This window comes from Vipera berus, assembly GCF_964194415.1.
Source record: "Vipera berus genome assembly, chromosome: 5".
Classification (NCBI taxonomy): domain Eukaryota; kingdom Metazoa; phylum Chordata; class Lepidosauria; order Squamata; family Viperidae; genus Vipera; species Vipera berus.
In genome coordinates this window covers 86,547,774-86,574,422 of record NC_138207.1, presented here as the reverse complement: position 1 = coordinate 86,574,422, position 26,649 = coordinate 86,547,774, and the positions used below count along the sequence as shown (strand labels likewise).

General features: G+C 39.9%; 1 protein-coding gene across 4 annotated transcripts in view; it reads left to right on the top strand.

Annotated features, from left to right (window-relative positions):
* The window catches only part of ASCC1 (activating signal cointegrator 1 complex subunit 1), a 121,252-nt gene that overhangs the window by 74,256 nt on the left and 20,347 nt on the right, over window positions 1–26,649 (top strand). The window contains exon 10 of one of the 4 annotated variants that reach the window (XM_081328995.1): window positions 22,438–22,509. The exons of 2 other annotated variants lie outside the window; for them this stretch is intronic. In XM_081328995.1, the coding sequence (XP_081185121.1) occupies window positions 22,438–22,509 (72 nt within the window). Of the gene's footprint in view, window positions 1–14,457; window positions 14,544–22,437; window positions 22,510–26,649 lie in introns of those variants that run through there. One more of the 4 variants, XM_081328997.1, reaches the window with a different exon arrangement.

The window sequence follows — 26,649 nt, the reverse complement described above, 5'->3', positions numbered from 1 at the left end:
TTTAGCATAATGAAGTCATCCAATGTATCTTGAGTTGGGGAAGTTAGGGAAGGCTGATGCCAGCCAAACCATGTATCACAAACAACTGAGGGCAAAAGCACAGCAATTACACTACTTTCCTTTAGCGTTTTATCAGGCTGACCTGGAACGACTCTCAATTATTTTAGGTCTGAAGGCAAAAAGGTGCTTCAGAGCAGTGCAGGGGCGCTTCTGTGGCACTTTTGCCTGTCTTTTCTTAAGCCATGTTTGTCTTTTGTCCAGACTGCACTGCAACTTCAGAGGGGCTGCCTAAACAATCTGCAAAGAAGGCTGGCTATTTTGAAGAGTCGTAGACAGTGCTATGCGCCAGTTCCCAATCCATGTTCTCCAAGCACCTTTTTGCCTTTAATGCCAGAACCTTGCCCCACAACTCCAGGTCCTTTGCAGCTGGGGTAAGATAGTGCCATAGATTTTGGGGGGGTGGGGAAGCCATTCCTTAAAAGCCAGGGGTGTCAAACTCACAACGTCACGTGACGTGTCGCAACGCATCGCAACTTTTTGCCCATTGCCGGAGCAGGGGTGGGTGCAGTTTCGGCATGACGCATCTGCCCTGTGGGCCGGCAGTTTTGACACCCCTGCTTTAAGCCTTAGGGAGAGGGGAAAAAAGGGTGAGAGTCCTCGACATACATCCACAACCGAGCCCAACATTTCTGTTGCTAAGCGAAACATTCGTTCAGTGGATTTTGCCCCACTTTACGATATTTCCTGCCCCAGGTGTTGCATGAATCACTGCAGCTGTTCAGTTTTTAGCACGGTTGTTAAGGGAACCTGGCTTCCCCATTGAGTTTGCTTGTCGGGAGGTCGCCAAAGGTGATCACGTGACGCAGGGACACGGCAACCGTCATAAATATGAACCAGTTCCCAGGCATCATGGAGATGCTGCAAGGGTTGGAAGTGTGACAAAAGGGTCATAAGTCACTTTTTTCAGTGCCCTTGTAACTTGTCACTAAATGAACTGTTGTAAGTCGAGGATTACTTGTATTCTCTACAGCAGGGGTGTCAAACTGCCGGCCCATGGGCCGGACGCGTCACCAGGAAATCAGACCTACCCCATTGCCAGCAGTGGGGGAAAAGTTCCGATACGTCGCAAGTTTGACATGTCTGCTCTACAGTATTTAGCCCCTTCAACTCTCTTATGGGAGAACAAACAAAAGATGCTCCCTCTGCTGGTCATTTTTAGTATTATTTTCAACTGAGTATCCTCTTGTATGGCATGACTTCTAAGCAGAGAAACACATGAAGCCCCATCACCCCTCTTACTCGTGTCTTTGCTCTGTGAAATGTGAAGCAGAGCACTGGGATTTTTCCCCCCTCTGAAGCCTTAGTTGATTTTGTCCCGCTCTAGCCAAAAAGCATCTATGACTCTTCGATGCATGAAAGGACACAAATAATGGCCTCCAAGCCAAAATGCCATCTTTCTCCACAGCTCCCACGTTCTTTCTCAGCCTCTTGACATTTCTCGCCTCTTTGCCAGGCACCCAGGGCAGCGCCCACTGGCACTCATTGTGTATGACTCATAACTGGCAGTCGAGTCCTATCCGGCTGCCCATTCATTGGAGAACATTCCTGCCAAATGATCTGATCATGGGCCTCCTTGTTCCTCCCACTTCATAGATCCCTTCCTCTTCCAGGACTCTTGTTGGCAAAATGGTTTCCGTGGGCTTAGAGCAGGGGTCTCCAAACTTGACAGCTTGTGGACTTCTATTCCCAGAATTCCTCAGCCAACTTTTAAGACTTGTGGATTTCTGTTTCCCAGAATTCCTCAGCCAACTTTTAAGACTTGTGGACTTCTATTTCCCAGAATTCCTCAGCCAACATTAAGACTTGTTGACCTCTATTCCCAGAATTCCTCAGCCAGCTATGCAATGCTGGCTGAGGACTTCTGGGAGTAGAAATCCACAAGTCTTAAAGTTGCCAAGTTTGGAGACCCTTGGTTTAGAGGACAAAGCCAGAATTAACACATTTGTGAGAAAAGCCGCTCCAACTTCTTATAATAAATAAATAATAAACCTTTATTGTCAAAGTACAACATGTGTACATTGAGATTAACTGAGCCCTATCTCTTCAGTTGTAGCTTTGTTGGGTTTTTTCATCACTATTAGCTTTTGATCCTCATTTGTGTTTTGTTGCTTAATTACTCACTGTGAGAAGGCTTCTGCCACAAGGGGCATGATGGGGTTGATTGTCCCAACCCTGCTTGATAACTGAGAACAAGGCAATGTCAGACCAGAACAAAAACCTTTAAGTGAGCAGCATAAGCAAAAGAGGTCAAGCAGTAGATGAGCTAACAAAGGAATTCCTTGTGGAAGTAATAATTAAAGTGTACTTGCAAACTTCAAATGGGAACAAGGGACAATGCAGAACTGCTTTATATCCAGCCAGCAATAATTTGCAATATTAATGCTTCCCCACTGTTAAGTAGCTATTCCAATATGCTTTTATACATTTCATTTTAGGACTCAGTTTCTTCAAACACATTCATGTTTAGAGCCAATACATGCCCATCAAGGTTTCTCTAGCTGTATTGTTATAGCGGTATCGTAGAGCCAACTTGGTTCAATGGTTAAGGCACCAGGCTAGAAAGCAGGAGACCCTGAGTTCGAGCTCTGCCTTAGCCATGCAAGTCGGCTGGGTTACTTTGGACCAGTCAGTCTCTCTCAGCCTGACCCACCTCATAAGATTGTTGTTGTGAGGAAAATAAGAGGAGGAAAGTGTGGTGTACATGCTGCCTTGTGCTATTCATAAAAACAATAAAGGCAAGATACAAATAAAATAAAACAACAACAAAACAACAATAATAATAACAAGGTATTGCAGTCTTTTAAATTGACAGTGAATCTACTTAGGCCCAAATTCATCTTGTCCATGGAGCTGACTTCATGGCAGTCACAAAATAATAACAATAACAATAACAATAACAATAATAATAATAATAATAATGGAAAGGAACTTGGAGGTCATCTGGTCCAGTGAATCTACTTAGGCCCAAATTCATCTTGTCCATGGAGCTGACTTCATGGCAGTCACAAAATAATAACAATAACAATAACAATATAATAATAATAATAATAATAATAATAATAATAATAATAATAATAATAATAATAATAATAATAATAATAATAATAATAATAATAATAATAATAATAATAATAATAATGGAAAGGAACTTGGAGGTCATCTGGTCCAACCCGCTGCTCAGGCAGGAAACCCTATACCATTTCAGACAAATGACTGTCCAGTCTCTTCTTAAAAACTTCCAGTGTTGGAGCATTCACAGCTTCTGGAGGCAGGTTATTCCACTGGTTAATTGTTCTAACTGTCAGGAAGTTTCTCCTTAGTTCTAGGCTGCTTCTCTCCTTGACTAGTTTCCATCCGTTGCTTCTTGTCCTGCCTTCAGGTGCTTTGGAGAATAGCTTGACTCCCTCTTCTTTGTGGCAGCCCCTGAGATATTGGAACACTGCTATCATGTTCCCCCTCATCCTTCTTTTCATTAAACTAGGCATACCCAATTCTAGCAACCGTTCCTTATATGTTTTAGCCTCCACTCCCCTAATCATCTTTGTACTCTTTCTAGAGTCTCAACATCTTTTTTACATCGTGGTGACCAAAACTGGATGCAATATTCCAAGTGTGGCCTTACCAAGGCCTTGTAAAGTGGTATTAACACTTCACATGATCTTGCTTCTATCCCTCTGTTAATATGAGCCTAGCACTGTGTTGGATTTTTGGCAGCTGCAGCACACTGCTGGCTCATATTTAAGTGATTGTCCACTAGGGCTCCAAGATCCCTCTCACAGTCACTGCTATTGAGCAAGGTACCACCTACTATACCTGTACATTTGGTTTTTCTTGCCTAAATTTAATCTAATTTATCTCCCATGGTTGATGTTGAGGGGTTGTGCTCTGCATACAATTCCTAGGAGAAAGGTGGTATGTAAATACAATAAAGAAATATGTATAAGAAATGTACACATAAACGTTAACCCATGCTTTTGTAACAATAGAGTAACTGGACATAAGTCAAAACCATTCTAGCACTTTACATATACCAAAATCAGTGCAGCTAACATAAGTTTAAAGCCACAGTTTATCTGTTTGTCATTTATACCATGAAATACAAGTAAAGATTACGTCTTGCCAAAACATTTAAATGTTTTTTGGAGTAACCTGAAAGAGGTAGAATGCATTAAGTATGTTTGCTTCTTTGAAGCCTAAAAATACCACCAACAAGAGGCAGATTATTTTAAGTACCGCCATTGTTGTACAAAAGACAAACCGATGGCATTAAACTTAGCAATATCTAGCTGAACCTGGTTATTCTCAGAAAACTAATTAGGATTGGACTTGGATAGGAGATTACCCGGAATCCCAGACCTGTGGATTAGAAAACGAAAAGGAAAAAGGCAACACAAACCATTTCTCTTCCTCTTGTTACCAAGAAAACAATTTAGTTATTTCAATACTGTTAACAAGAGTTAAACTTGATTTGAAGGAATTTTTTTTTACCTTTCCCTTTAAATTCTCAGTACTTTTTATTAAAGGTTTTGAAAAGAAGATTAAAGTGAACAAGAACTAACAGAAAGTAATAAAGTAGATTAAAAAATAAAAAAGACAAGATGAGAAAAAGTGCAAAAAAGAATGGGGGGGAAAAATAGAAGCCGCTTTCAATTTTCTTTGCAACAAATAGGGAATACAATTACAAAATTACCTTTTACTATATGGTAACCAAAAAAGCTTACTTTTTTTCTATTATCTGTTTTCTCCATTCATCAAAGATATAAATCATGAGATCACTTATTTCCTGTTTCATGCAAAAAAATCTACAAGGTGTTTCCATAAATGCAGATCTGTCTTTTCTCTTAATAAAGAAAAACAGTTTTGCCATCTCTGCAAGTTCCATCATCTTCACCAACCATGCCTCCACAGAGGGCGGTACCGAGTCTGTTTTAGAGCCTATAATAATTTTCTGCAGTTGCCATAGATACCAAGAAAGTCCCATGACTTTCCCCCAATATCTGTTTATCAATCTCCCCTGCCCCAGCCACCCACCCCACCCCAAAAAAAGCTTCTGGATTAGTTCATGTATTTGCATCCAAAACTTTCTGGCTTTTTTAAACATAATAAAATAATACTTCATGTTGTTCACACTGTTTTTTTTATTCCCAAAGCAATTTTTAACTTGCTTTTCTCTTAAGACATTCATAGTAAGATATTCTATTTGCAATGGAGAAAAAGACAACGTAGATAGAGGAGCTACCAATCTTACATCTTCATCCTGAGTCAGCCTTTCCAAATGGGTCCCTTTAGCTGCTTAAGATGTCAACTCCTATAATTCTCAGCCAGCATGGCTAAAAGTGAGAACTAACCTTGAAGCATATCTGGAGGACGAGATGCTTCTAAAATCTGTTATCCTCTATCAGCCAGCAGTTCCACTGCAGCGTCCCTGAAGCAATCAAGCAGTAAACTTAACAGTTCTCTTATGATATTGAAGTGCAACAGCTGGCTTGCTTTTATTTCAGATTTTTAAATTTGTACTGCAATAAATCTTGGAACTAGCTGGCATCTGGAATGGAAAGAGAAAAGGGCTGATTGCAGGTTTCTTGTAAATAATACACTGCATTTTTAAGAAATGGGGAAAAAAGATCTTAAAAGGCTAAGCATAATGCATATAAGGTCAGAGGATGTTATATTTTTAGAGGGAATAAGCTACTCAGTTGATTGTCCCCAAATAGTTCACTGATGCTTTTCTTGTATAGATTAAAATAATCTTAGGAATTAGCAGGCTCTATTATCATCCTTTACTTAATGTTCTGCTTCAAAATTGAGATTTTTCTTAATAGCTTAGGTCCAGATTTGGCCAAGATAGTAAAGGAAGCCAGTATTTGGATAATACAGTAGTCTGGAAGTTTTAATACAAGACAGTTTTAAATGGCGTTGGCAGGAGTGTTGTCAAAACAGACAAGACAAAACACACTGGCCTCAGAAATGTGATTAAAGCCTCACCTCTTTTGTATATGTGATACATACATTAAGGAGAGGGCCTTCAATTGCGCTGCTGCAACGATTATCTTGATTTTTAAAACCTTTCCTGTAGATGCTACTACAAGTGTTCCTTTAATGAAATAGTAGCTCACGGAATGTTAGATATTTAGAAGAAGGCTTCAGATTTTATTCTTTCCCAAACATCTAATTTTCTATATGTGGGGCACTTTTAATTGCTCTCTGAACGTTGCTTTTTCACATTGCATTCTTAATTGAATCAACTTGAAAAAGGTGCTTATTCCTGGAAAAATATGGCTAGCCTTTGGAAGAAGAATAAAATTATTGGTCTGTTTATAAAAGCAACAATTATTCTGCATATACAAGTGCACTATGATGACCATACCATTTGGATAGAAAATGAGATGTGTGCAGTTGTGTGCTTGCTTTCCTTGGTTGTTTACTGGTTGGAAGCAAGATAAAAGTTCTTGTGTTTAAGCTGATGTGTAGTAGCCACTGTTAAAAGTAAGCAAAAAAGATTACTGAGGGGTCCTTGGTGCTCTCTAAGCTTGTTTGTTTTCTCACAGACATTTCCTTACCCAAACTAGATAATATCATTAGTGCTGCATTGATGATGTTACCTTGATTGCCTAACGAATTGTCTGCAAGGAAAATAACCAAGCTTAGAGAGTAGCAGGGACTCCTCAGTAATCTTACTTTTAACACTGGCTGCTAAATGCCAGCTTTTAAGCATGAGAACTTTTATCTTGCTCCCATAAATGTTTGAACTTAGAACACCCTGTGCCAGAAGCACCTTATTTGGACAGCTGTTACTAGTACTTTCCCTTGCGCCAGAATTTAACGCAAGAATGAGATCCTGAAAAGGTCACTCCTAGATGATCTAGAAATTGAGAAGGAGCATGGGAGAAGTTATTAATTGTGCTTCCGTTACTGAAAGTCACATTCTAACTCTGTGTTTAATGGTCAGGCTAAGTATGTTGCCCCTCTGACATCATGCCCTTTAGTTTAAAGGCTTCCAAATTATGGTTCTTGTTATATTTGTCTCTCCTTGAAATGTTCCCCTTTCTTCTCAGTTCTTGACCTTAAAGTTGTGCATTCCCTTCAGTTCTTAGTGAGAATGGTATTAGTGTTCCTAGGAGCCAAGGTGGCGCAATGATTAGAACGCACTATTGCAGGCTGACTCTGCCCACAACCAGGAGTTCGATCCTTACCGGCTCAAGGTTGACTCAGCCTTCCATCCTTCTGAGGTCGGTAAAATGAGGAGCCGGGTTGTTGTGGGGCCCTATACTGACTCAGTAAACTGCTTAGAGAGGGCTGTAAGGCCCTGTGAAGCTGTATATAAATCTAAATGCTATTGCTATTGCTGCACTGTCCTGCTGAAATTCTTCTCTTGGCTTGATTTAAATCTTTGCATTTACAGTTTAGATCCCTCACAACTCTCTGCCGGAGAAAGCAGAGAAAGAAAGTAGATTAAAGATGTAAAAAAAAAATCTGTCCATATGGCTGAGAATATAGGCACATCGAAAGAAAGCAAAAGATTATTGGCTAAATGTTTTACAAGAGCTAATGAGTCATGGCCCATAGCTATGATAGTCTACTATGTTGTAACTTCCACGTTAGTAAATAAAAGCAACCTAGTTGTAGGACACATTTTAGTAAGGCATTTATTTTTGCAATGTCGTATATCTGTATAATGTATAAGGGAAACAGCCTGGATCAAAATACAATAGTTAGATTAACGGCTGTCTACATAATACTGAGCAGATTTAATTTCTTCTGGTAGCCCATCTGACGGGGCAGTGTTTTATGGCATTCTACCATGACCAATATTTTTTTAAAAATTGATAATGCTTAGCTTGCCTAATAATGAACCTAACAGGCTACACAGCCTGATTTGCCAACTGTTTTGTAATGCCCATGTTGTTAATGCTAGTTTAGCCATATAAATTTGATGGTTTTAATTAATTGCAACATTATAAGTAAATGCTAAGTAAAGCTCGCATACTGAGCACAATCAAGCTTGTGACACCAGTGTTGCAGATTGGTTATGAATGATGTACTTCGCATAAATCTAGGAACTGAGCGTTTGTAAAATCTGTCTTTGCTGTCTCTTTGCCACAGTATGGCAGAGATAGGGAATCTAGGACTGGGTCCTGTTATACATTGCAGAATCCACTCTCATATTTCCATGGGGCAATATAAACTAGATCCAAGCCAGAATATGACCAAAGAGGGTTAGGGAAACATACTTCAATCGTAGGCATGAGAATTGCCACTCCTGAGAATGGATTGGTTTTGCTGCATCTCATTGATTTTTCAGTTTTGGATGTTAAATCAGGTAGTCTTTGGCTTACAACCGTTTATTTAGTGACCATTTGAAGTGACAACGGTACTGAAAAAGGAGTTCTGACCGTATTTTCACATTTATGACCATTGCAGGGACATGTTACCAAAATTCTGCTCTTTGGCAACTGGTTCATATTTATGACAGTCCTGGGAACATGTGATAACCTTTTGCCACCTTCTGACAAGCAAAGTCAATGGGGAAGTCAGATTTACCTAACAACCATGTTACTAACTTAACAACCGCAGCGATTCACTTAACAACTGTGGCAAGAAAGGTCGCATAATGGGGCAAAACTCACAACTGTCTCACTTAGCAACAGAAATTTTGGGCTGAATCGTGATCGTAAGTCAAGGATGACCTGCAGTCCCGTCAAATTAAATAAATTTGGGTGTCTGTGTCTGTGTAATGAAATTTAGCCTTTGACGTAGCTCTTAATTCCATTAAAGGAAATGGGTTCATCTCTCACCGTAATAGCATTAATAAATACATCTCTTAAAAAACATATGAATGGCTACCATTTGATGTTACCGAGGAAAAACAGAGCACTTCATTACATTATTTGTGAAACAGCAACTGTTTATCCTTTCCAGAAACATAGATGTTTAGGTTTCACTGATTGGGGCATAATGTATGCAGGACGCAATATATCCCATAATATCTCTTCACAATGCAGTGATTTCTCAATCAGGTAATTAAAATAAGATACATTGCTTGCAGACTTATTTTAAAAGGTGGGATATAGAACAAAGAGGTAGAAGAATGAATGTGAATTACGTTTTGTACCATCCCTGACTACAAAGACTTGGTTAGAGAATAGCATTTTTTTTATTAGAGTAGCTGTGTAGAAGAAGTCAGAATTATACTCCTATAATACCACTTTATGTACTATCAAAGATTATATCCATTTCTGATTCCTGCATAATTAAAGGATTTTTATAGTAAAGAGCATTCAAGAAGTTGCAGTAAGAGATTGCGACCTAAAGAAAGAAACACAGTTAATGCTTTCATTATGCAGAGACAGGAAGGTTAAAGGGTGGATAACTATATAAATATTACAGTAGAATTTAAATTTTTGATGGAGGACTGATTTAAATTATCTGAATATATAGTGGTAAGAAAATTAGATAATTCTGAAGAGAGGCTCAATAGAATATTTATGTCTTTTAAGTGACAGGAATGCAGAATAAAAGGAGATTTGAGAGGGATTCCAGAAAGAATTAAATAAGAGACTCAGTAAATATATATAGAGAGAGGGAAAAATTTTATGAGATTAATCTGAATGATAATGTCTTGCATTATTTGTTCTCCCATGATGATTACCTATAAACCTGACTGTTCTGAGATTATCACCATTTTATATTTTGCTAACGTTATCGACACTGAGAAATTTCTGAATTCAAATTCTAATTTTCCCCATATTCTGTTTACTTCTGGAGTTTCCTTTCTGAAGTGTTTCTTCAGCAACAGATCAAATTTATCTCTTTTTCAACAACTGAAAAGAAGTGCTATAATTGATTTACAGTTATCCAAAAGATCTTAGATACCAATGCATTTTGGATTTGAAATAGAAGCAAAATTTTGGGAAAGTGAAAGGTTCTTTATTCATTTTTGTTATCCAAATTTAAGTGAAATATGATTAAGTCTATAGAACCAAATATTTATTTTTTAACTAGTACAGGTGCCATTTTATGCATAAATTCACTGATGGTACAAATATAATGCTATACATATTCTTGATGCTTCTCCTTTGAATAGCACACCTCTTAAGTGTCACTCACAATGTATCTCAGATTTTTAGCGCTTACCCAAAAGTGTTATTTAATTATTGTCTGCAAATAACCTTGAATACATTTACTGCAGAAATGTGACAAACATGCCCCATGACAGGCATATATATATATATATATATATATATATATATATATATATATATATATATATATATATAAAGAAGCATTTTGACAGCTTAAAAAAAAAGATACAGACGGTGATAAAAGCCATTTATATTATTTGATCTGAAACCCTCATTAGGTATTTTTAGCTCCTTACACTGCTTATTCTTGAAATAAACCTTTTTTCATATAAAACGCAAACTGTGGCACAAACATACCAGTCAACTGTGTGGAAGTCAAGAAAATAAAAGTGCTTTTATGGACTATCAGTAGGACAATGTCAAACCATCTGTGGAACAGAGGAATGTTAAATATGACTGTTAGTAGTTACAACAACACTGAGAAAAGTGATTTAAGACCATTTCCCACACTTACAACTGTTGCAGCATCCCTACGGTCACGGGATCAAAATTCGGACACTTGGCAGCTGACTCCTATTTATGATGGTTGTAGCTTGCCGGGGTCATGTGACCTTCTGACAAGCAAAGTCAATGGGACAATCAGATTCATTTAACAACCGTGTTACTAATTTAACAACTGCAGTGATTCCCTTAACAACTGTGGCAGGAAAGGCCATAAAATGGGCCCAAACTCACTTTAACAGTTACCTTGTTTAACAACAGAAATTTTGGACTCCAAATGTGGTCGTAAGTCAAGGACTGCCTGTATAGGGAACCATTATGGCCTTTGTGTAATGGCTTTAATTGATAGTAATTAGGTAGCAATCAGTAGAAGCATCTTGCACTTTTTTTTTAATCCCATTTAGGCATCAGTCTTAGCAGTTACCTTCAAAATGCATAAAACCTAATGCAGCGTGAAAATAAGCTTTTGAAATCACAAATATTTCTTTTCATCAATTATTTTTCAGAAAGTACTATTACTGATTATTTAACATTGAATATAAAGAGTATACAAGTAAACAAGTGATCAGTTTCTCGGCTTTTGTGATGCCATGAATGAGGTAATAGTCTGCCAGGAGTAGGTACCCCCCTCCCCCCAAAAGGAGTAAATGGGTTATTTCCAAATTAAGGTCATGCCAGATGAGGTTGGTTACACATGCATTGGTAATCAACAAATCTGTATTCGCAATCCATCCTTATTTAGGAAAAGTAAGTTTTTAATTTAGAACTAATTGTGGACTTAATTGCCTTTCATGCTGAGGCATTGATGATGCGTGTGCAAAATTGCTGTCCTTTAAATTAATAGGATCAACAATCCAGTTGCTCTTAAGATTTGTTTCTCACCTCTTTTACCTTAGAAAGAGGTGTGAGAAACACAATTATGTAACAGTTCATACTAAAAGAGCAGATTAAAAATAAAAATTGAAGAAAAATAAGCATAAACCTTAAAGATAAAGCAGTTTTGGTGAGTTGTTTAGGATTGCAGAATGAGCCACAACATTCAGAAACTTTTCAAAATGATCTAGGCCCTAGGGTAATCATGTACACAGCAGAGTCTCCATTAACACTTTAGTACTCTTGTAATAAAATATGTATGCTTAGAGATGTTCCTGATTATAGCTGCTTAAAAGGCTAATTTGGTGCAGGAAACATAAAAATATAAAAAAAAGGAATGAAAAAGGTTGGATGGGAGTAATTGCATGCCATCCTTAAAAGGAGCATGTTTCATGCTTTCAGGCCTTCACAATAAAGCCATGTCATTGCTCTCCAAATTTTCATGGAATGCTACTCAGTACTGGAATGAGATACTCAGTGCTCTCATTTTTGGAGACCTGACATATCTTGTGAACTGAGAATGTTGCTTTTCTGTTGCACCTGTTCATTACTGAGATAGATTGATAGAAGATTACTCAGTTTTGCTCAGAAAAGCTTCTTCAGTATGGCTGAGTAATCAGTATCTGAAAAGAGTTAAAGGTGTCCCAAGTTTTCCAAGGAAAGTCTGAAAGCATTGATTTAAAGCGGGGGTCTCTGTATTTGGCAACTTTAAGACTTGTGGACTTCAACTTCCAGAATACCCCAGCCAGCCATGCTGAGGGAATTCTGGGAGTTGAAGTCCACAAGTCTTAAAGTTGTCAAGTTTGGAGACCCCTGGTTTAAACTGTGGCAGAGGAGGTCCCAGAGAATCAAAGTCATAGGAATGAATGGACAGTCAAAATCCTCCCTCTTAAAATATGTATTGCATCACACAAACTAAAAAGGAGTGAGGTTTCAATCACTCTGGTTGTGCCCACCATTTTGTCACTACTGATGCACCACAGATGCTCCTGAATATTTCTCAAGGAAAGGGCAAATCAGCAAAAGCATACCAGCCAAGCTGCTTGCAGAGAACAGCGGTCTGATTGAAGAATTTTGGGAGTTGAAGTCCACACATCTTAAATTTGCCATGTTTGGGAAATACTGGTCTATCTAGACCAGGGGTCAGCAACCTGAAACAGTGAAAGAGCCACTCGGAACCGGTTCCCTCACAAAAGGAAAAACTGGGAGCCGCAAAAAATGTGTGCACATGCACGTACATACGCACATGCGCAGAACAGGGTTTGACTGAAGAGTGGAGCCAAGGCGAGATATGCACCTACCCTGCATATTTGAATTGATTGGTTGAACTTTTTTAGTCCCACTTTTTTTTTTTGGACTGCACATGGCAGAGGACTGGGAGCCGCAGGAAACGGCTGAAAGAGCCGCATGTGGCTCCGGAGCCGCGGGTTGCAGACCTGTGATCTAGACCAAGTCAAATGTTACAGTGGGAAGCATAATGTTCACAAATTGGATTAATGTCTGAGAGTAAAGTACATATCATTTACTAAACTGGTTAAATAGTAGTCACTCTGGCCATTTGTCATAACTATCCCAGAGGTGACAGTTTCTGAGCTGTAGCTCCTTATGTATCCAATAATTGTGGAAAACAACTAAGATTTCCAACTTGGCTTAGAAATCATTGTATTTGCCAAAGCAAAATAGAATAGAAATTCTACTGCGTGCAGGGCTGCTGGTTTGTTTATCAGTAAACAATAACAAGAAGGAGTTATACTAGCAGAAATCCTAGCAGAAATTCTCATTTTATGCAACACCCTTTCAGGTTTAAGAAAAGATTTAAGCAAGTGAAGTCAACAAGTTCTATAGGAGGCCCCATTTAAAACAAAAATATGTTTAATGTATCCCATGGTGACAAGATTGGATTCTTCTCTCCCTTGGAAGATTGTGCTAGGATGACTTTACAATGGATTTTACAATCTTTTGGTCCCTCAGATACTGCTACAGTAGTAGCCTTAGTCAGCAGGAGAGATATTGGTACTTGTAATCCTGAAGGGCGACGAAGTTTAAACCTTCTAATCTAGAGAAATGTTTGTGCTACAAATTGGAAGGGAAGAAGAGATCTTGGTAATTTACTGACTTATATTTAATTTAGCTTTTTTTTTAAAAAAAAAACAACTTTGGGAGTCCTGTTCTATAGAGATGAAGGGATGGTATTCTTTCTTCTTTTTTTCTTTCTGTGTAATTCCACCTTCTTTTTGTGAGATGTTTTGGCACATCTTAATCAGAGAACACCTGAGCCATAATTAAATGTTTGTATTTGTCATCTGGCTTTGAGAAGCAATTTGAAAAGGAGCAGCATGGTCATTTTGACAGAAAGTGTCATGCATTTGCAGGATCTTTTGCTCTGGATCTGAATCAGCAAAGTCCTCCCTTTAGGCCTGCTATTGGGAGGTTTCCAGGCATAATTAAATGATGTCAGATAATTATTAGCATACCAAAGCCAGGAATCAAACTGAGTTAGATGAATGTATGTATTTTGTCAGTGAAATGTTCTTGAAAACATATTTTGAATGTGGAATGTAGAATGAGAAATCAGAATGTATTAATTAAAGTCCTAGTGGACAATCACTTCAATATGAGCCAGCAGTGTGCTGCAGCTGCCAAAAAAGCCAACACAGTGCTAGGCTGCATTAACAGGGATAGAATCAAGATCACATGAAGTGTTAATACCACTTTACAATGCCTTGGTAATAAGGCCACACTTGGAATACTGCATCCAGTTTTGGTCACCACAATGTAAAAAAGATGTTGAGACTCTAGAAAGAGTACAGAGAAGAGCAACAAAGATGATTAGGGGCCTGGAGGCTAAAATATATAAGGAATGGCTTCTGGAATTGGGTATGTTGAGTTTAATGAAGAGAAGGATGAGGGGGAACATGATAGCAGTGTTCCAATATCTCAGGGGCTGCCACAAAGAAGACGGGGTCAAGCTATTTTCCAAAGCACCTGAAGGCAGGACAAGAAGCAACGGATGGAAACTAATCAAGGAGAGAAGCAAGCTAGAACTAAGGAGAAACTTCTTGACAGTTAGAACAATTAACCAGTGGAACAACCTGAAGCGGTGTATGCTCCAACACTGTAAGCTTTTAAGAAAAGACTGGACAGCTGTTTGTCCGAAATGGTATAGGGTTTCCTGCCTGAACAGGGGGTTGGGCTAGATGACCTCCAAGGTCCCTTCCAACTATTTTATTATTATTATTATTATTATTGTTGTTGTTGTTGTTGTTGTTGTTAGGGTTTATTTGTTCATTTGATGATAAGTTGATTTGAGTGCAAATTTTCTTTTCTTCTAAAATGAACAGGAATCCGATCTTTATGTATGTGTGCAAGAGAGAATATCAATACATTTATTTCTATCTGATTTATATCACAAGTGAACATAATACAATCATATTTTAGTTGTCAGAATAGTTTATTTTGAATATATAGCTGAAAATAGCAAGGGGACTGATCCTCAGAAATCTCTTGGTTAATCCTGGAAGTTGAATAATTTAGCTCTAGAATAGGGTTTCCCAGCCTGGCAACTTGTAAGACATGTGGATTTCTACTCCCAGAATTCTCCAGCCAGCTCTAGAACTTTCTGCTTCTTGCTATCTAATAAGCATGTTGTTCAGTCGCTTAGTCATGCCCAACTTTTCACAACTCATGGGCCATAGCATGCCAGGCTGCCCTGTCCTCCACTGTCTCCTGGAATTTGCCCAAATTCAAGTTCATTGCATCAGTGACATATCTAACCATCTCATCCTGTGCCGTCCCCTTCTCCTTTTGCCTTCAATCTTTCCCAACTTCAGGGTCTTCTCCAAGGAGTCCTCCCTCCTCATTTGGTGGCCAAAGTATTTGAGCTTCAGCTTCTGTATCTGTCTTTCCAAAGGTTGACTTCCTTTTGGACTAATGAGCATGAAAGGTCCCTAAATATATATTTGCAACACTGGTTTGGTAGAATGGTGACAGCAAACTCTATGGTTGTAATTGCAACAAAACTATTAAATGCGAATTGTTCATCGGACTCTGTGTGTTTGTGTGTATTGTATTTCCTCTTGCTTTCTTGTTTTGTGAGGTTTTTTTTTTCATTTAAACCATTTTCACTGCACATGTGAGTGTGTGTAGAATATTCTGCTTTATGCTTAGATTTAAGTGATTTTCAGATTCTTTTTCACAGCTTTATAATTCTAGGAATAAAACACTGGCTTTGTTCCATGTAGCAATTAAGGTTCATTAGCAAAACTGTGTGGTACAGATGGCCAAAGCATACTATATCTGCACCCATCTGCTTCTTAGCCAGGCATGTCCATTCTATTGCAGTCATGAGCTGTGAAATTCACCCCATTTATATCACTCAATCTTCTTTGTCCTATCAATCACTTTGATTTATTCCCTATCCCAATGTGCATTCCTTTTCCTCTCCTTCTTGCTCACACAGTATCAATATCCTCAGGACCAAATGTATTTCCAAATCCATGTAATTGCCAGAGAACTACCACCATGGTTCTTTATTCTTCCTGACCTTTCTTTGATTTTAAACTGGCCTTAGCTATGTAAAAGATCTTGCAGTAGATGTAGTTCAGCTACTACTAGTTAAAAAGAATGGGTGGCCGATATGGCGAACATTGTCTTTGTCGATAAATTAGAACAAGATCAATGGGTAAACTGCTAATAGCTTATTTCTCCTTTAGCTTGTGCTGGAATAAAGAATTGGATTTTGCCAAAATGTTCAGTGATGATTATGATATGCTATATTTTAAATAAAAGTAGTCTTTTCTAATTTCCTAGTTCTAGGCGTGTTCAACCTCAGCAGTGAATAATCCTACTGACTGGGAATTAAGGAAATTGTTGTCACTTGCATATCCGGAGGCCAAAGGATTGGGGAATGTCCCAAGGGTGCTTTTTCTAAAAGGCAAGTGGACTGTCTATGTTTTTTCCCTTTGAAAACATTTCACTTCTCATCCAAGAACCTTCTTCAGCTCTGAAGAAAGTCCAGTTGCCTTTTGGGAAAAGTATCTTTGGGACAACCATGACCCAGATGATTGGGAATCTCCATAGAGATTGAGGAATGCTGCTTTCTAAAACAATGTGATTGTGATGAATTAAGTTAGAAAATCCTTATAAACCCATAGGATTCATGAATTCCCATAAGGATTTCCCATCTTTAGAGCCTGTTTTCTTTAATGTTAGATATTGCCTTATGGATTTGGTGAAATAGACTATCCACTGCGGATAGTTGAAACATCTTTATAAATCCATTATGAATTCAAGGCAGAAATGACTTATAAAGAGCGGCACTGGCAGTTATAAACAACAAGCATCCAAGTTTAAAAGTAGGGTGAATGGTGGTTTACAAGATATAATTTGAGCAAAGTCCCCACATAATACTAAGGTAAAGGTTCCCCCGCACATGCGTGCTAGTCATTTCCGACTCCTCCGTTTCAAAGCCGAAGAGCCAGCGCTTGTCCGAGGACGTCTCCGTGGTCATGTGGCCGGCATGACTAGACGCCAAAGGCACATGGAACGCTGTTTCCTCCCCACCGTAGTGGTCCCTATTTTTCTACTTGCATTTTTACGTGCTTTTCGAATTAAAAGTCTCTCAGGTTTCTTTAAAGCTGTATTCCGTATTGTAAGACTGTAATGCAGTACTTAGTCCAGTTTTTGAACCCGTCACACCATGTAACTTAATTTGGATCCTCCCTCTTCTCTTTTTGTCAGAGTGGCAGCAATAAAGATTATTTACTTATTCTCATAGGAAGAAGCAGTTAGAGGCTTATGGGAAACATTTAAATTGATACAAAATATTGTCTTCAGTTGGATAACGATGAATCAGAGTCAGTCAGCATCCCTCATAGAAATATGGCTCCAAAACATGCAGATCTGCCCTTCAGAACATAAATAATCCCTAGTAGATTTTCTAAGGGAAATCAATGAGTTGTGATGAGAAGCCAAAGGTTGCAGACAAAAGACCTTTCCTCTTTTCTGGTGAGAAAGTATCCAGGCTGACGTGTGGAGCGCTCCATCAAGATAGAGACAAACTGAAGGGTTTAAATGCCTGAGGAGAGACATAGCCAACCCCATGTCTGTTTGATAAAAACACTCTCTGAGTGTGTTTGTAGATATGTGGCATTGTATTCATATCGGAATAGGGACACGGTGGCTCAGTGGGTTAGGATGCTGAGCTTGTCGATCAGAAGGTCGGCAGTTTGGCGGGTCGAATCCCGAGTGCCGTGTAACAGAGTGAGCGCCTGTTACTCATCCCAGCTTCTGCCAACCTAGCAGTTCGAAAGCACGTAAAAATGCAAGTAGAAAAATAGGGACCACTACGGTGGGAAGGTAAACAGTGTTCCGTGCGCCTTTGGCGTCTAGTCATGCCGGCCACATGACCACAGAGACGTCCTCGGACAAGCGCTGGCTGTTCAGCTTTGAAACGGAGATGAGCACCGGCCCCTAGAGTCGGAAACGACTAGCACGCATGTGCGGGGGAACCTTCACCTTTACCTTTTACCTTATTCATATCGGAAGGGCTCTGTCTCTATATCTCCAGGACCGAAGGGCCTATCTCTGTGTTTCAACTGTTCCGCCCTCCCTTGTAAGCAAGTCTAAGACTTCTTGCTGTAAGGTTGAATTGATATCTGGAGGAGATGCAGGATTTGAGACCCACGAAGCATCTAATTGATTTTACATTCAGACCCTAAAACCTTCTTCTCCTTGGGCGAGGTCCTTTGCCTTCGCCACAGTGATGAGAGGACTTCACTCTTGTGGATGAACTGTAATTGCTAACGTTTGTGTCTGCCAGCTTCCAGTGTTCATCTGAATAGGGAGAGTTTTGTGCCATTCATCTCCAGTACTCCTATTCTAAAATGTAGTTGATATTTTTTTTCAACAGAGGGAATTCCCTCTGCACTTAACTGCAGATGGGTGGATGGATATGGAAACATCATCATAATAATGAAGCAATAATCATCTTTTTGGAGGGTTGTTTTGCTTCTTGCTGTTTAAGTGCAAACCATTAAAACAAATTGTTGTTCCCAAAATATTGCAAAATTAAGATTCTTGGCAAAGTAATTTGGTCCTTCCTTCCTTCCCATCTTTTGGGCCTTGCAAAGTCCATCAGAAATCTTTGAAACTGATCAAAGTAAGGCTTAAACATCTCAGATTCCCCATTCCCTCTTCTGGATGTTTTTGCATCTTTTCAGGCAAATCTATTAATGTTTCTTATGCTTGCTGCCTACATGACAAGTGACTTAAAGATAGTCATTTGTCCTGGCTTGTCCAGGCTTTCAAAACTGAAGCTGCATGGCTGGTCTGCTAAGATCTTGATGCAGTATTAGCCCTGTGATTTATTATAACTGTTTCAAGGCTTAAAAATCAAAATATGGCATCACTTCTGGATAGAAGAGAAGGTACGCTTTGTCAAATGCCTTAAGCAGCATTGTCATGGGCTTTTTGTGAGAAAAACACGGTGCAAAATCTTGTTGAATATTTTCGTGTTTTATTATCACCGCAAATAGTGAAGAGCAAAACCAGATGGATACTATACTATCCATTTGCCCTGATTAGCTCTGCCAGTTTAATATGCAGCTAATATGTTTAATATGCGGTGGCTCAGTGGGTTAGGACGTTGAGCTTATCGATCAGAAGGTCGGCAGTTTGGCGGGTCGAATCCCGAGTGCCGCATAGCAGAGTGAGTGCCTGTTACTCGTCCCAGCTTCTGCCAAACTAGCAGTTCGAAAGCACGTAAAAATGCAAGTAGAAAAATAGGGACCACTACGGTGGGAAGGTAACAGCGTTCCGTGAGCCTTTGGCGTCTAGTCATGCCGGCCACATGACCACGGAGATGTCCTCGGACAAGTGCTGGCTCTTTGGCTCTGAAACGGAGATGAGCACCGGCCCCTAGAGTTGGAAACGACTAGCACGCATGTGCGGGGGAACCTTTACCTTTAAGTATATATTATATATTTATCTTTTTTTATTATTTAGTTCCTCTTGCGTATTGGGTTTATACAATTTTATCTTTTTAATATTTATTTATTTTATTTATTTTAATTCCATTTATATCCCGCCCTTCTCCGAAGACTCAGGGCGGCTTACAAGCTTAGCAGTAAACTGCCCATGGTTCCTTGGGGTACAGTGGGCGGTCAATACATTTAATAAATAATAAATAAATTGATCCTGGGGTTTTCTATCTTCTGTTGATTTTTTACTGATAATTGGCAGGAAAGGAATGAAACTAGGCTTGAGGCTTAAAATGGATTTCAAAGGGAAGTTTTTTCTCTGCTGAACATTATGCAGCTTAAATGTTCTCTGCTAACATATGCATAAGCTCTCTAATGTTGGCTTGTAACAATATGTTTACTGTCCATATTGTTAATGTTAGCCGTGGTGGTGCAGTGGTTAGAATACAGGATTGCAGGCTGACTCTGCCTATTGGCAGGAGTTCGATCCTGACCGGCTTAAGTTTGACTCAGCCTTTCATCCTTCCGAGGTGGGTAAAATGAGGACCTAGATTGTTGGGGGCAATATGCTGACACTGTAAACCACTTAGAGGGGACCGTAAAACACTATGAAATGGTATATAAATCTAAGTGCTATTTCTATTGTTATTTAGAAGTACCGTGTTTTCCTGAAAATAAGACCTATCCTGAAGATAAGACCTGGCTTGAAATTTACACAGGCACCTAATATAAATCCTACCCCCAAAATAAGCTCTAGTTTTGGGGCGAGGAGCATGCATAAAAATCAAGCTAGGGCGGGGGTGGAGCTGCCCCACACACCCCATACCTGCTTACCTTAGGACCGCTGCAGCCAGACTTCCCATGCCCCAAGACCTGTTGCGCCACTGGCTGAGTTCTTGTGCAGCTGCTTGCGGCCACATGCCACATGGTGCACCTCGCCACTGCTGCTGCTCACTTCACAATGCCATGCGGCTCACTGCACTGCTCGTGCCGCTGCTGCCGCTCGCAGCACTAGCATGGCGAGCCGTGCGGCATCCTGCCGCAAGCAGCGTGATGAGCCACATACCCTCTTGCTGCGAGCGGTGGCAGCGGCACAATCGCCACACAGCCTGCTGCTGCGAATGGCAGCAGCAGCGCAATGCGCCATTGAAAAACTCAGACCGCAAATGAACTTGGGCAGTGGCGCAACAGATGTCGGAGCATGGGAAGCCTGGCTGTGGCGGTCCTAAGGTAAGCAGGTAAGACATCCCCCCTGCCGCCTCTTTTGGAGGCAATATATATATATATAAGACCAGGTCTTATTTTCAGGGAAATACGGTAGAAAAGAAGAGCGCTGGTGGCATTATTTCTCTCTGAGGCCAGCAACATTCCTTTTTGGCTCAAATTGTAGCTGGTAGAACTTGGACTTTTTGGGTCCCTTTGTTTTAGACAGATTCTGTTTCACGTTGGTTTGCAATCTTCAGCAGACTGGACCCCAATAGTTTATGTTCGACTCCTTTTAGGAATCTTTGGGCTTCTGTTAAATTAACACTGCTGCTGGAGATCAAAACTTTTTGTCTCCAGATCATCAGCCAATATTGTTCATTATCAAAACAAATCATCAACAGCCAGTGGTGTCTAGACCCATCTTAAGTTAACCTGTTATTACAACTTCTCCATCTAAATTCTTCTTCAGAGTACTCTTTTTAGAAAAAACAAAAAAAGACCCCACATTTCTTCACCAACTCAGCAGCCCTCCTTCTTTCTCCTATGGGAAAATTTTCTTCTGGACAACCAGGCTGCCTCCTACTCTGGTTTTTATCAATTCATTGAAACAAGTGTTGGGGTGCCCAACTTCATGCCTCACGTGACACAAGTTCCTCTAGCTTGTGGCATGCATGATTTAGGAAAGCTTCGTTTTAAAGTTCTCTATCCTTACCTTACCTCATGAGTTCAGTTTCATCCTTATTCACCTCTTCCCTTCAAAGGGCCAAAATCTTAACCAAGCTTTGATGACTTGAAAAAGCAATAAACATTTCCTTCAGCTTGCTTACATTTCCTTGTTGATATTATTTCCTTATCTTGAAATAAAATAAATAGTGTCACGCAACTTTTATTTTCTTCTGAATCTTCAACCTTATGGACTATGAACACAGATCTAAAAGGACATAAATAAAATACAGTAAGTATATTTACCACAATGGAAGATGGTACTGAATTTAAGACTCATGCACACATATATCTCCATGGGAGATTACAGACAAAAGGTCATCTGTCATCATTATTGTATCATATTCTCGGAACACTGTCCCATTTTAAAGTTATTTTATCCCGGGGAAATAACATTGACTTTCAGGAAATGTAGTAAAAGATCGTTCTTTTTCTGTGATACTTTTATTAAGTGTTTGTGAGGAAAGAAAAAAACAAGAAAAGAAAATGGTGGCAAAAAAGGAGAATAAAACAAAATGAATGAACACAGAATTTGAAACGTCTACAATACATTACATTACAATACAATGCAAATTAGCACATGTATAAAAGGAAGAAGTTAGAAAACAGTTTGCATTTCTCTCTGTGTCTCTTTCTCTCTTAACAATTTAATAATTTTTGGTATTTTAATTTTTGTTACATATGATCTGCCTATCTATTTTTCCCTTTTATTAACATCTGTATGTATATTTGTTGTGTATCCTGTGTGTATGTGTTTATGTGTATACATACACCTTGACATACGCTTACACACAATTGAATGTTAATAACATCAACAGTACAGATATCATTGTATTAAAACAATACAGTGCATCAAAATTTTAACAATGTAATAGAAAAGAAAAATACGGTAAAAATAAACAGATTTTGCAATCCTCATAGAACTGAATAAGATTAAATTTGTTAGATAAAAATCTTAAATGTTGCCTTTGACATAACTGAATGTTGTTGTTTTTTTTTTAAAAAAAATGCAGATTATTAATACTATCCAAGTAATAATGGAACAGCAATTGAAGATAGTGGAAATCATAAGTGAGAGAATTATGGTAATTTCTATTCAAACAGTAAGATCTATCCTTATTTAATTGACCGATGAAACTTAACATACTAAAACTTTACATTAAGAGAAACCTAAAGCATTTGGTTTTAAAATAGTTTGTCAGAGCCCATCAATTAGGAATATTGTTTTAAATTAGAATGTGCATTTGCAGAACCCTCAAAAAAACAAACAAAAAAAATACTACCCGGTCTTAATTCTATCATATTGGCTGAAAAATATGAAATCGAAAGCCCAAGTAATTTCAACAGCATCAGATTGAGAAAGTTTCCAAAATCAGATTGCGGTGCTCATTAAAAAAAAAAAGCCTCAGTGATTTTTACTTTATCCCAGGATGATGGGATATTGTAGAATGCCTCCTTTAGCTGACAACTCTGAACACCAAGTGTAGCTTTTGATAAGAAAAACAGTGTCCCCTCCCCTATTGTGAAGACACACCTAAGTGTGTTCCCACCTTTCAGCAGTTACAGAAACACAATGGGTTGCTCACTTTGCCTTATCCTGATACTGCCATTTATCATGTGAAGGCTATCAGAATATTGAGAAACGAATGGGTATCAAATTGGGATTGCAAATTAAATGTTTAATTCAGCTAGACATCAGGAAAATGTTTCTAATAATAATGACTGCTGTGACAGTGAATGAAGTTGCCTCAAAACCTCCCGTACTGGTGGAGTTTCAGCAGAAGCTAATTGATCATCTAGCATTAGACTGGATGATCTCCAGCAGACATGTCAAACTCGCGACGTCACGTGATGTTGCAAGACATATCGGGACTGTTTTGCCATTGCTGGCAATGGGGTGGGCGTGGCTTCCGGATGATGCGTCTGGCCCGCGGGCTGGCAGTTTGACACCCCTGATCTCCAGGGTTTCTACCAATACCTACTTACGTTATTTTGCCAAATTGAATTTCCCATTGCTCAGAGCACAGAGGGATTATTTTGGCAGCAAAGTTATCTGAGCCACTTTTGTTTAGAATAAGATGTATAATTTTATTTAGGGTGTCTTCAACTGATGCTTCAGATCTTAATATTGATGCTCTGATGAGTTTCCTTTGGGAGCATATTGATAATTCCTACAGTGAATGCCTACTCTGGCAAACATAGACTTTTTTCCCCTTTCATTAATATAAACCTGGCATGTGCAGTAGTTTCTGAGTTTATGCACAAATTACACAGGAGACTATTTTGGTCTTAGATACATCTAACAGTAAACCCAAGAGGACATTATTCCTAATTTATTTTTGTCAACTTTCTGCCACTGAAAAAATTATCTAGGTTATAGGGCAGTGGTGGTGAACCTATGGCATGCGTGCCAGAGGCAGCACTCAGAGCCCTCTCTGTTGGCACGTGTGCCACCGCCATCAGGAGCAAGTCCATTAGGCCGCCATTGCTGCCCGGAGCAGGAGCCCCGTCCAGCACAAAGGAGGTGAAGCTCAAGTAGAGGTGGTAGAGCAGAGGTCACCAACCATTGTCAATTGGTGAACAGGAAGAAAAGGGAGGGGGAAGCATTTTACATGTGTGCATGCGCATGGGGCCGCGAGCACACACACCCTGCAAATGGGACAGGGCTAGTGCCTGCATGATACTCACTAGCCTTCTTGACTTTTTCTTCCTTCATAGTAATATCATTACCACCTTGATTATTTTCTCAATAAGCCAGTGTTTCTCAACTATGGCAACTTTAAGACATGTGGATTTCAATTCCCAGAATTCCGCAGCCAGCACCTGGGAACTGAAGTTCACACATCTTAAAGTTGTCAAGGTTGAGAAAGTGCAATAAGCTAAAGTGCAGTAAGCTAAACAAGTTCCCCCATGTGGTAACTTATACCCCAGAGTTGACCAATTCTCAATTTGTTTCTATCTTTGCTTCCCAAGAATTTACTTGAATTAATTCAATCTAGTGTTTAGTGTAGTGTATTTGTGCATTTATTTACTGAAAACTTCATATGACTCCCATCTTCTATATCAATTTTGAACAGCTAGCAACAGAAAGCCAGAGCAATATAATAAAACTTCTAGTACTCAAACAAAAGACACAAAATTAAAATAATAGTACAATAATCAAAGCACCCTAAAACTCAATTGCACATGCTCCATCTGTTTGGGGGACATCTGGCATTCTAACCTAATGCCTGGAGGAAAATCCAGAATTTGGGACTCTCTGAATATCAAGAGGGAAGCTGATCCATTGTGTAGGTACTACAACAGAGAGGGCACAAGTCCTTGATCCAACAAGATGGCGTTGTTTAATATAGGGGACCTGAGCACACCCAACCTGTAAGATCTAGTGCAGGGGTCCCCAACCTATGGTCCACGGCGCAGGACTGGGCACAGGCTCGTGGCCAGCAGGCCCTGGAAATGGCTGGCTGCTCTGTGCATGCATGAGCATGCATTTCCTCCCCCCACACACACACTTGTGCTAGTGCCCGTGGTTCCATTTGCGCATGCGTGCGGGTGCAAATGGGGATACTACCACGGAGCGGGTGTCTGCAGCCTGTTTGCACATGTGCTGCTAGCCCTGGTGGTTTGCATGGCCCATTTGCACATGCTAGCTGCTGAAGGGAGTATGTGGCTGTTCGCGCATGTGCACGGCACCAGCGCATGCCGCATGCACAAATGGGGCTGCTAGTGCTGTGCCGATGTGTGTGGCCCTGTGCGTGCCCGTGCACGCTCACCAATTTTGAAGCTGCTCTCCTTCCCTCCGGTCCTTAAGCCCGGTGTTGTGATTCAGTGTCAGCCTGTGCTCCCAGCAGTTGAGTCTGAGGAATCTGAGGAGGAGGAGGAGGAGGAGGGGTTTGGAGAGCCTTTGGTGTCGAAGGAAGGCTCTGATGCACTGCAGGACTCTCAGCCTGCCCCCTCCCCAGTCGTGTTCCTCATGAGGCTCAGCTGTGTGAGGAGGAGGTGTCGGACTCAGGAGTCACAGCTGAATCTGTTCAGAGACGCTAGAAGCAGAAGGCAATCCAGCAGAGTAGAGCAGAGAAAATCAATGAGGCAGCTCAGTGAAAGGAGGAGAAGGCATTGAGAAGCCACGCCTTGGGACAGATAATAAAAGGGGAAGGTATGGGCGGTGCTGGTTGATGAAGGCAACCGTTCGGAGACATTCAAAGAGAATCCTGGTCTGTTCTTGCTAATATGTTTGACTCTTGTTGGATGTTTTGAATCATATATTTTTGGCTGAAGAAAATATTCTGGTGCTTTTTTGTTTGAAAGACTTTATTATTTGGAACTGTAAATAAATTTGGGTTGGGTTTTTCCAGCCTATTGATTGTTAAAAGGAAAAAGGGGTTGTCCATGACACACACACAGGGCCGGTCGTAGGCTGGAACAAAACACCCAGAAAGGTTGGAGACCTCTGATCTAGTGGAACTGGCAGAAACTATCAGAGACAGGTGTCCCTCAAGTAACCTGATCCTGTGCCTTGCAAGTCTTTAAAGGTGATAACCAGTACCTTGAATTTCATCCAGGAGGCTCTTGATCCAGCAGTGGGCACTTGTGGCACATGATAGAAATTTGTGCAAAAACTCCTTAGCTGTACCTGCCACCTCTCCTTGAATCTAAGACAATTCACAAATTATATACCAACTTTGGGGAAATGCTACTACCTCATTAAGGTTTAAAGATGAAAAAAAAACCTGGATCCCCGGTTTGTGTGTGTGTGTGTGTGTGTGTGTGTGTGTGTGTGTGTGTGTGTTTTAGCACAGAAAACCAAAACTACTCTACCTCACTAGGACTGAGTCGCCTTCTTGTCTTCCCTATCCATTCCCTTCAAAACCTCCAGACACTGAGTTAGTACCTTAATGGCTTTTTCCCTCCAGTCTTTTTAATTGAATATATTAGCAGATTGAAACATACAACTGTTCTGTACCAGCCTGCTACCGGCCCTGCAGAAAAGGCAGGGACAACCCCTTTTACAAGAAGGCAAGAGGCTGGAACTAAGCCTGCCAAATTTATGGATACAAAAGCAAACAGAACAAGACACAAACCATGAAACAGGAGCTATTCAAGCGGTTGCCTTCAGCAAACCAGCCCTCCCACGCATTCCCCTTTTATACAGTTCAGGGCGTGGCTTCTCTCTGCCTCCTTCCGAGGTGCCCCATTGCCTTCCTCTGTTTACTCCTGATTGACTG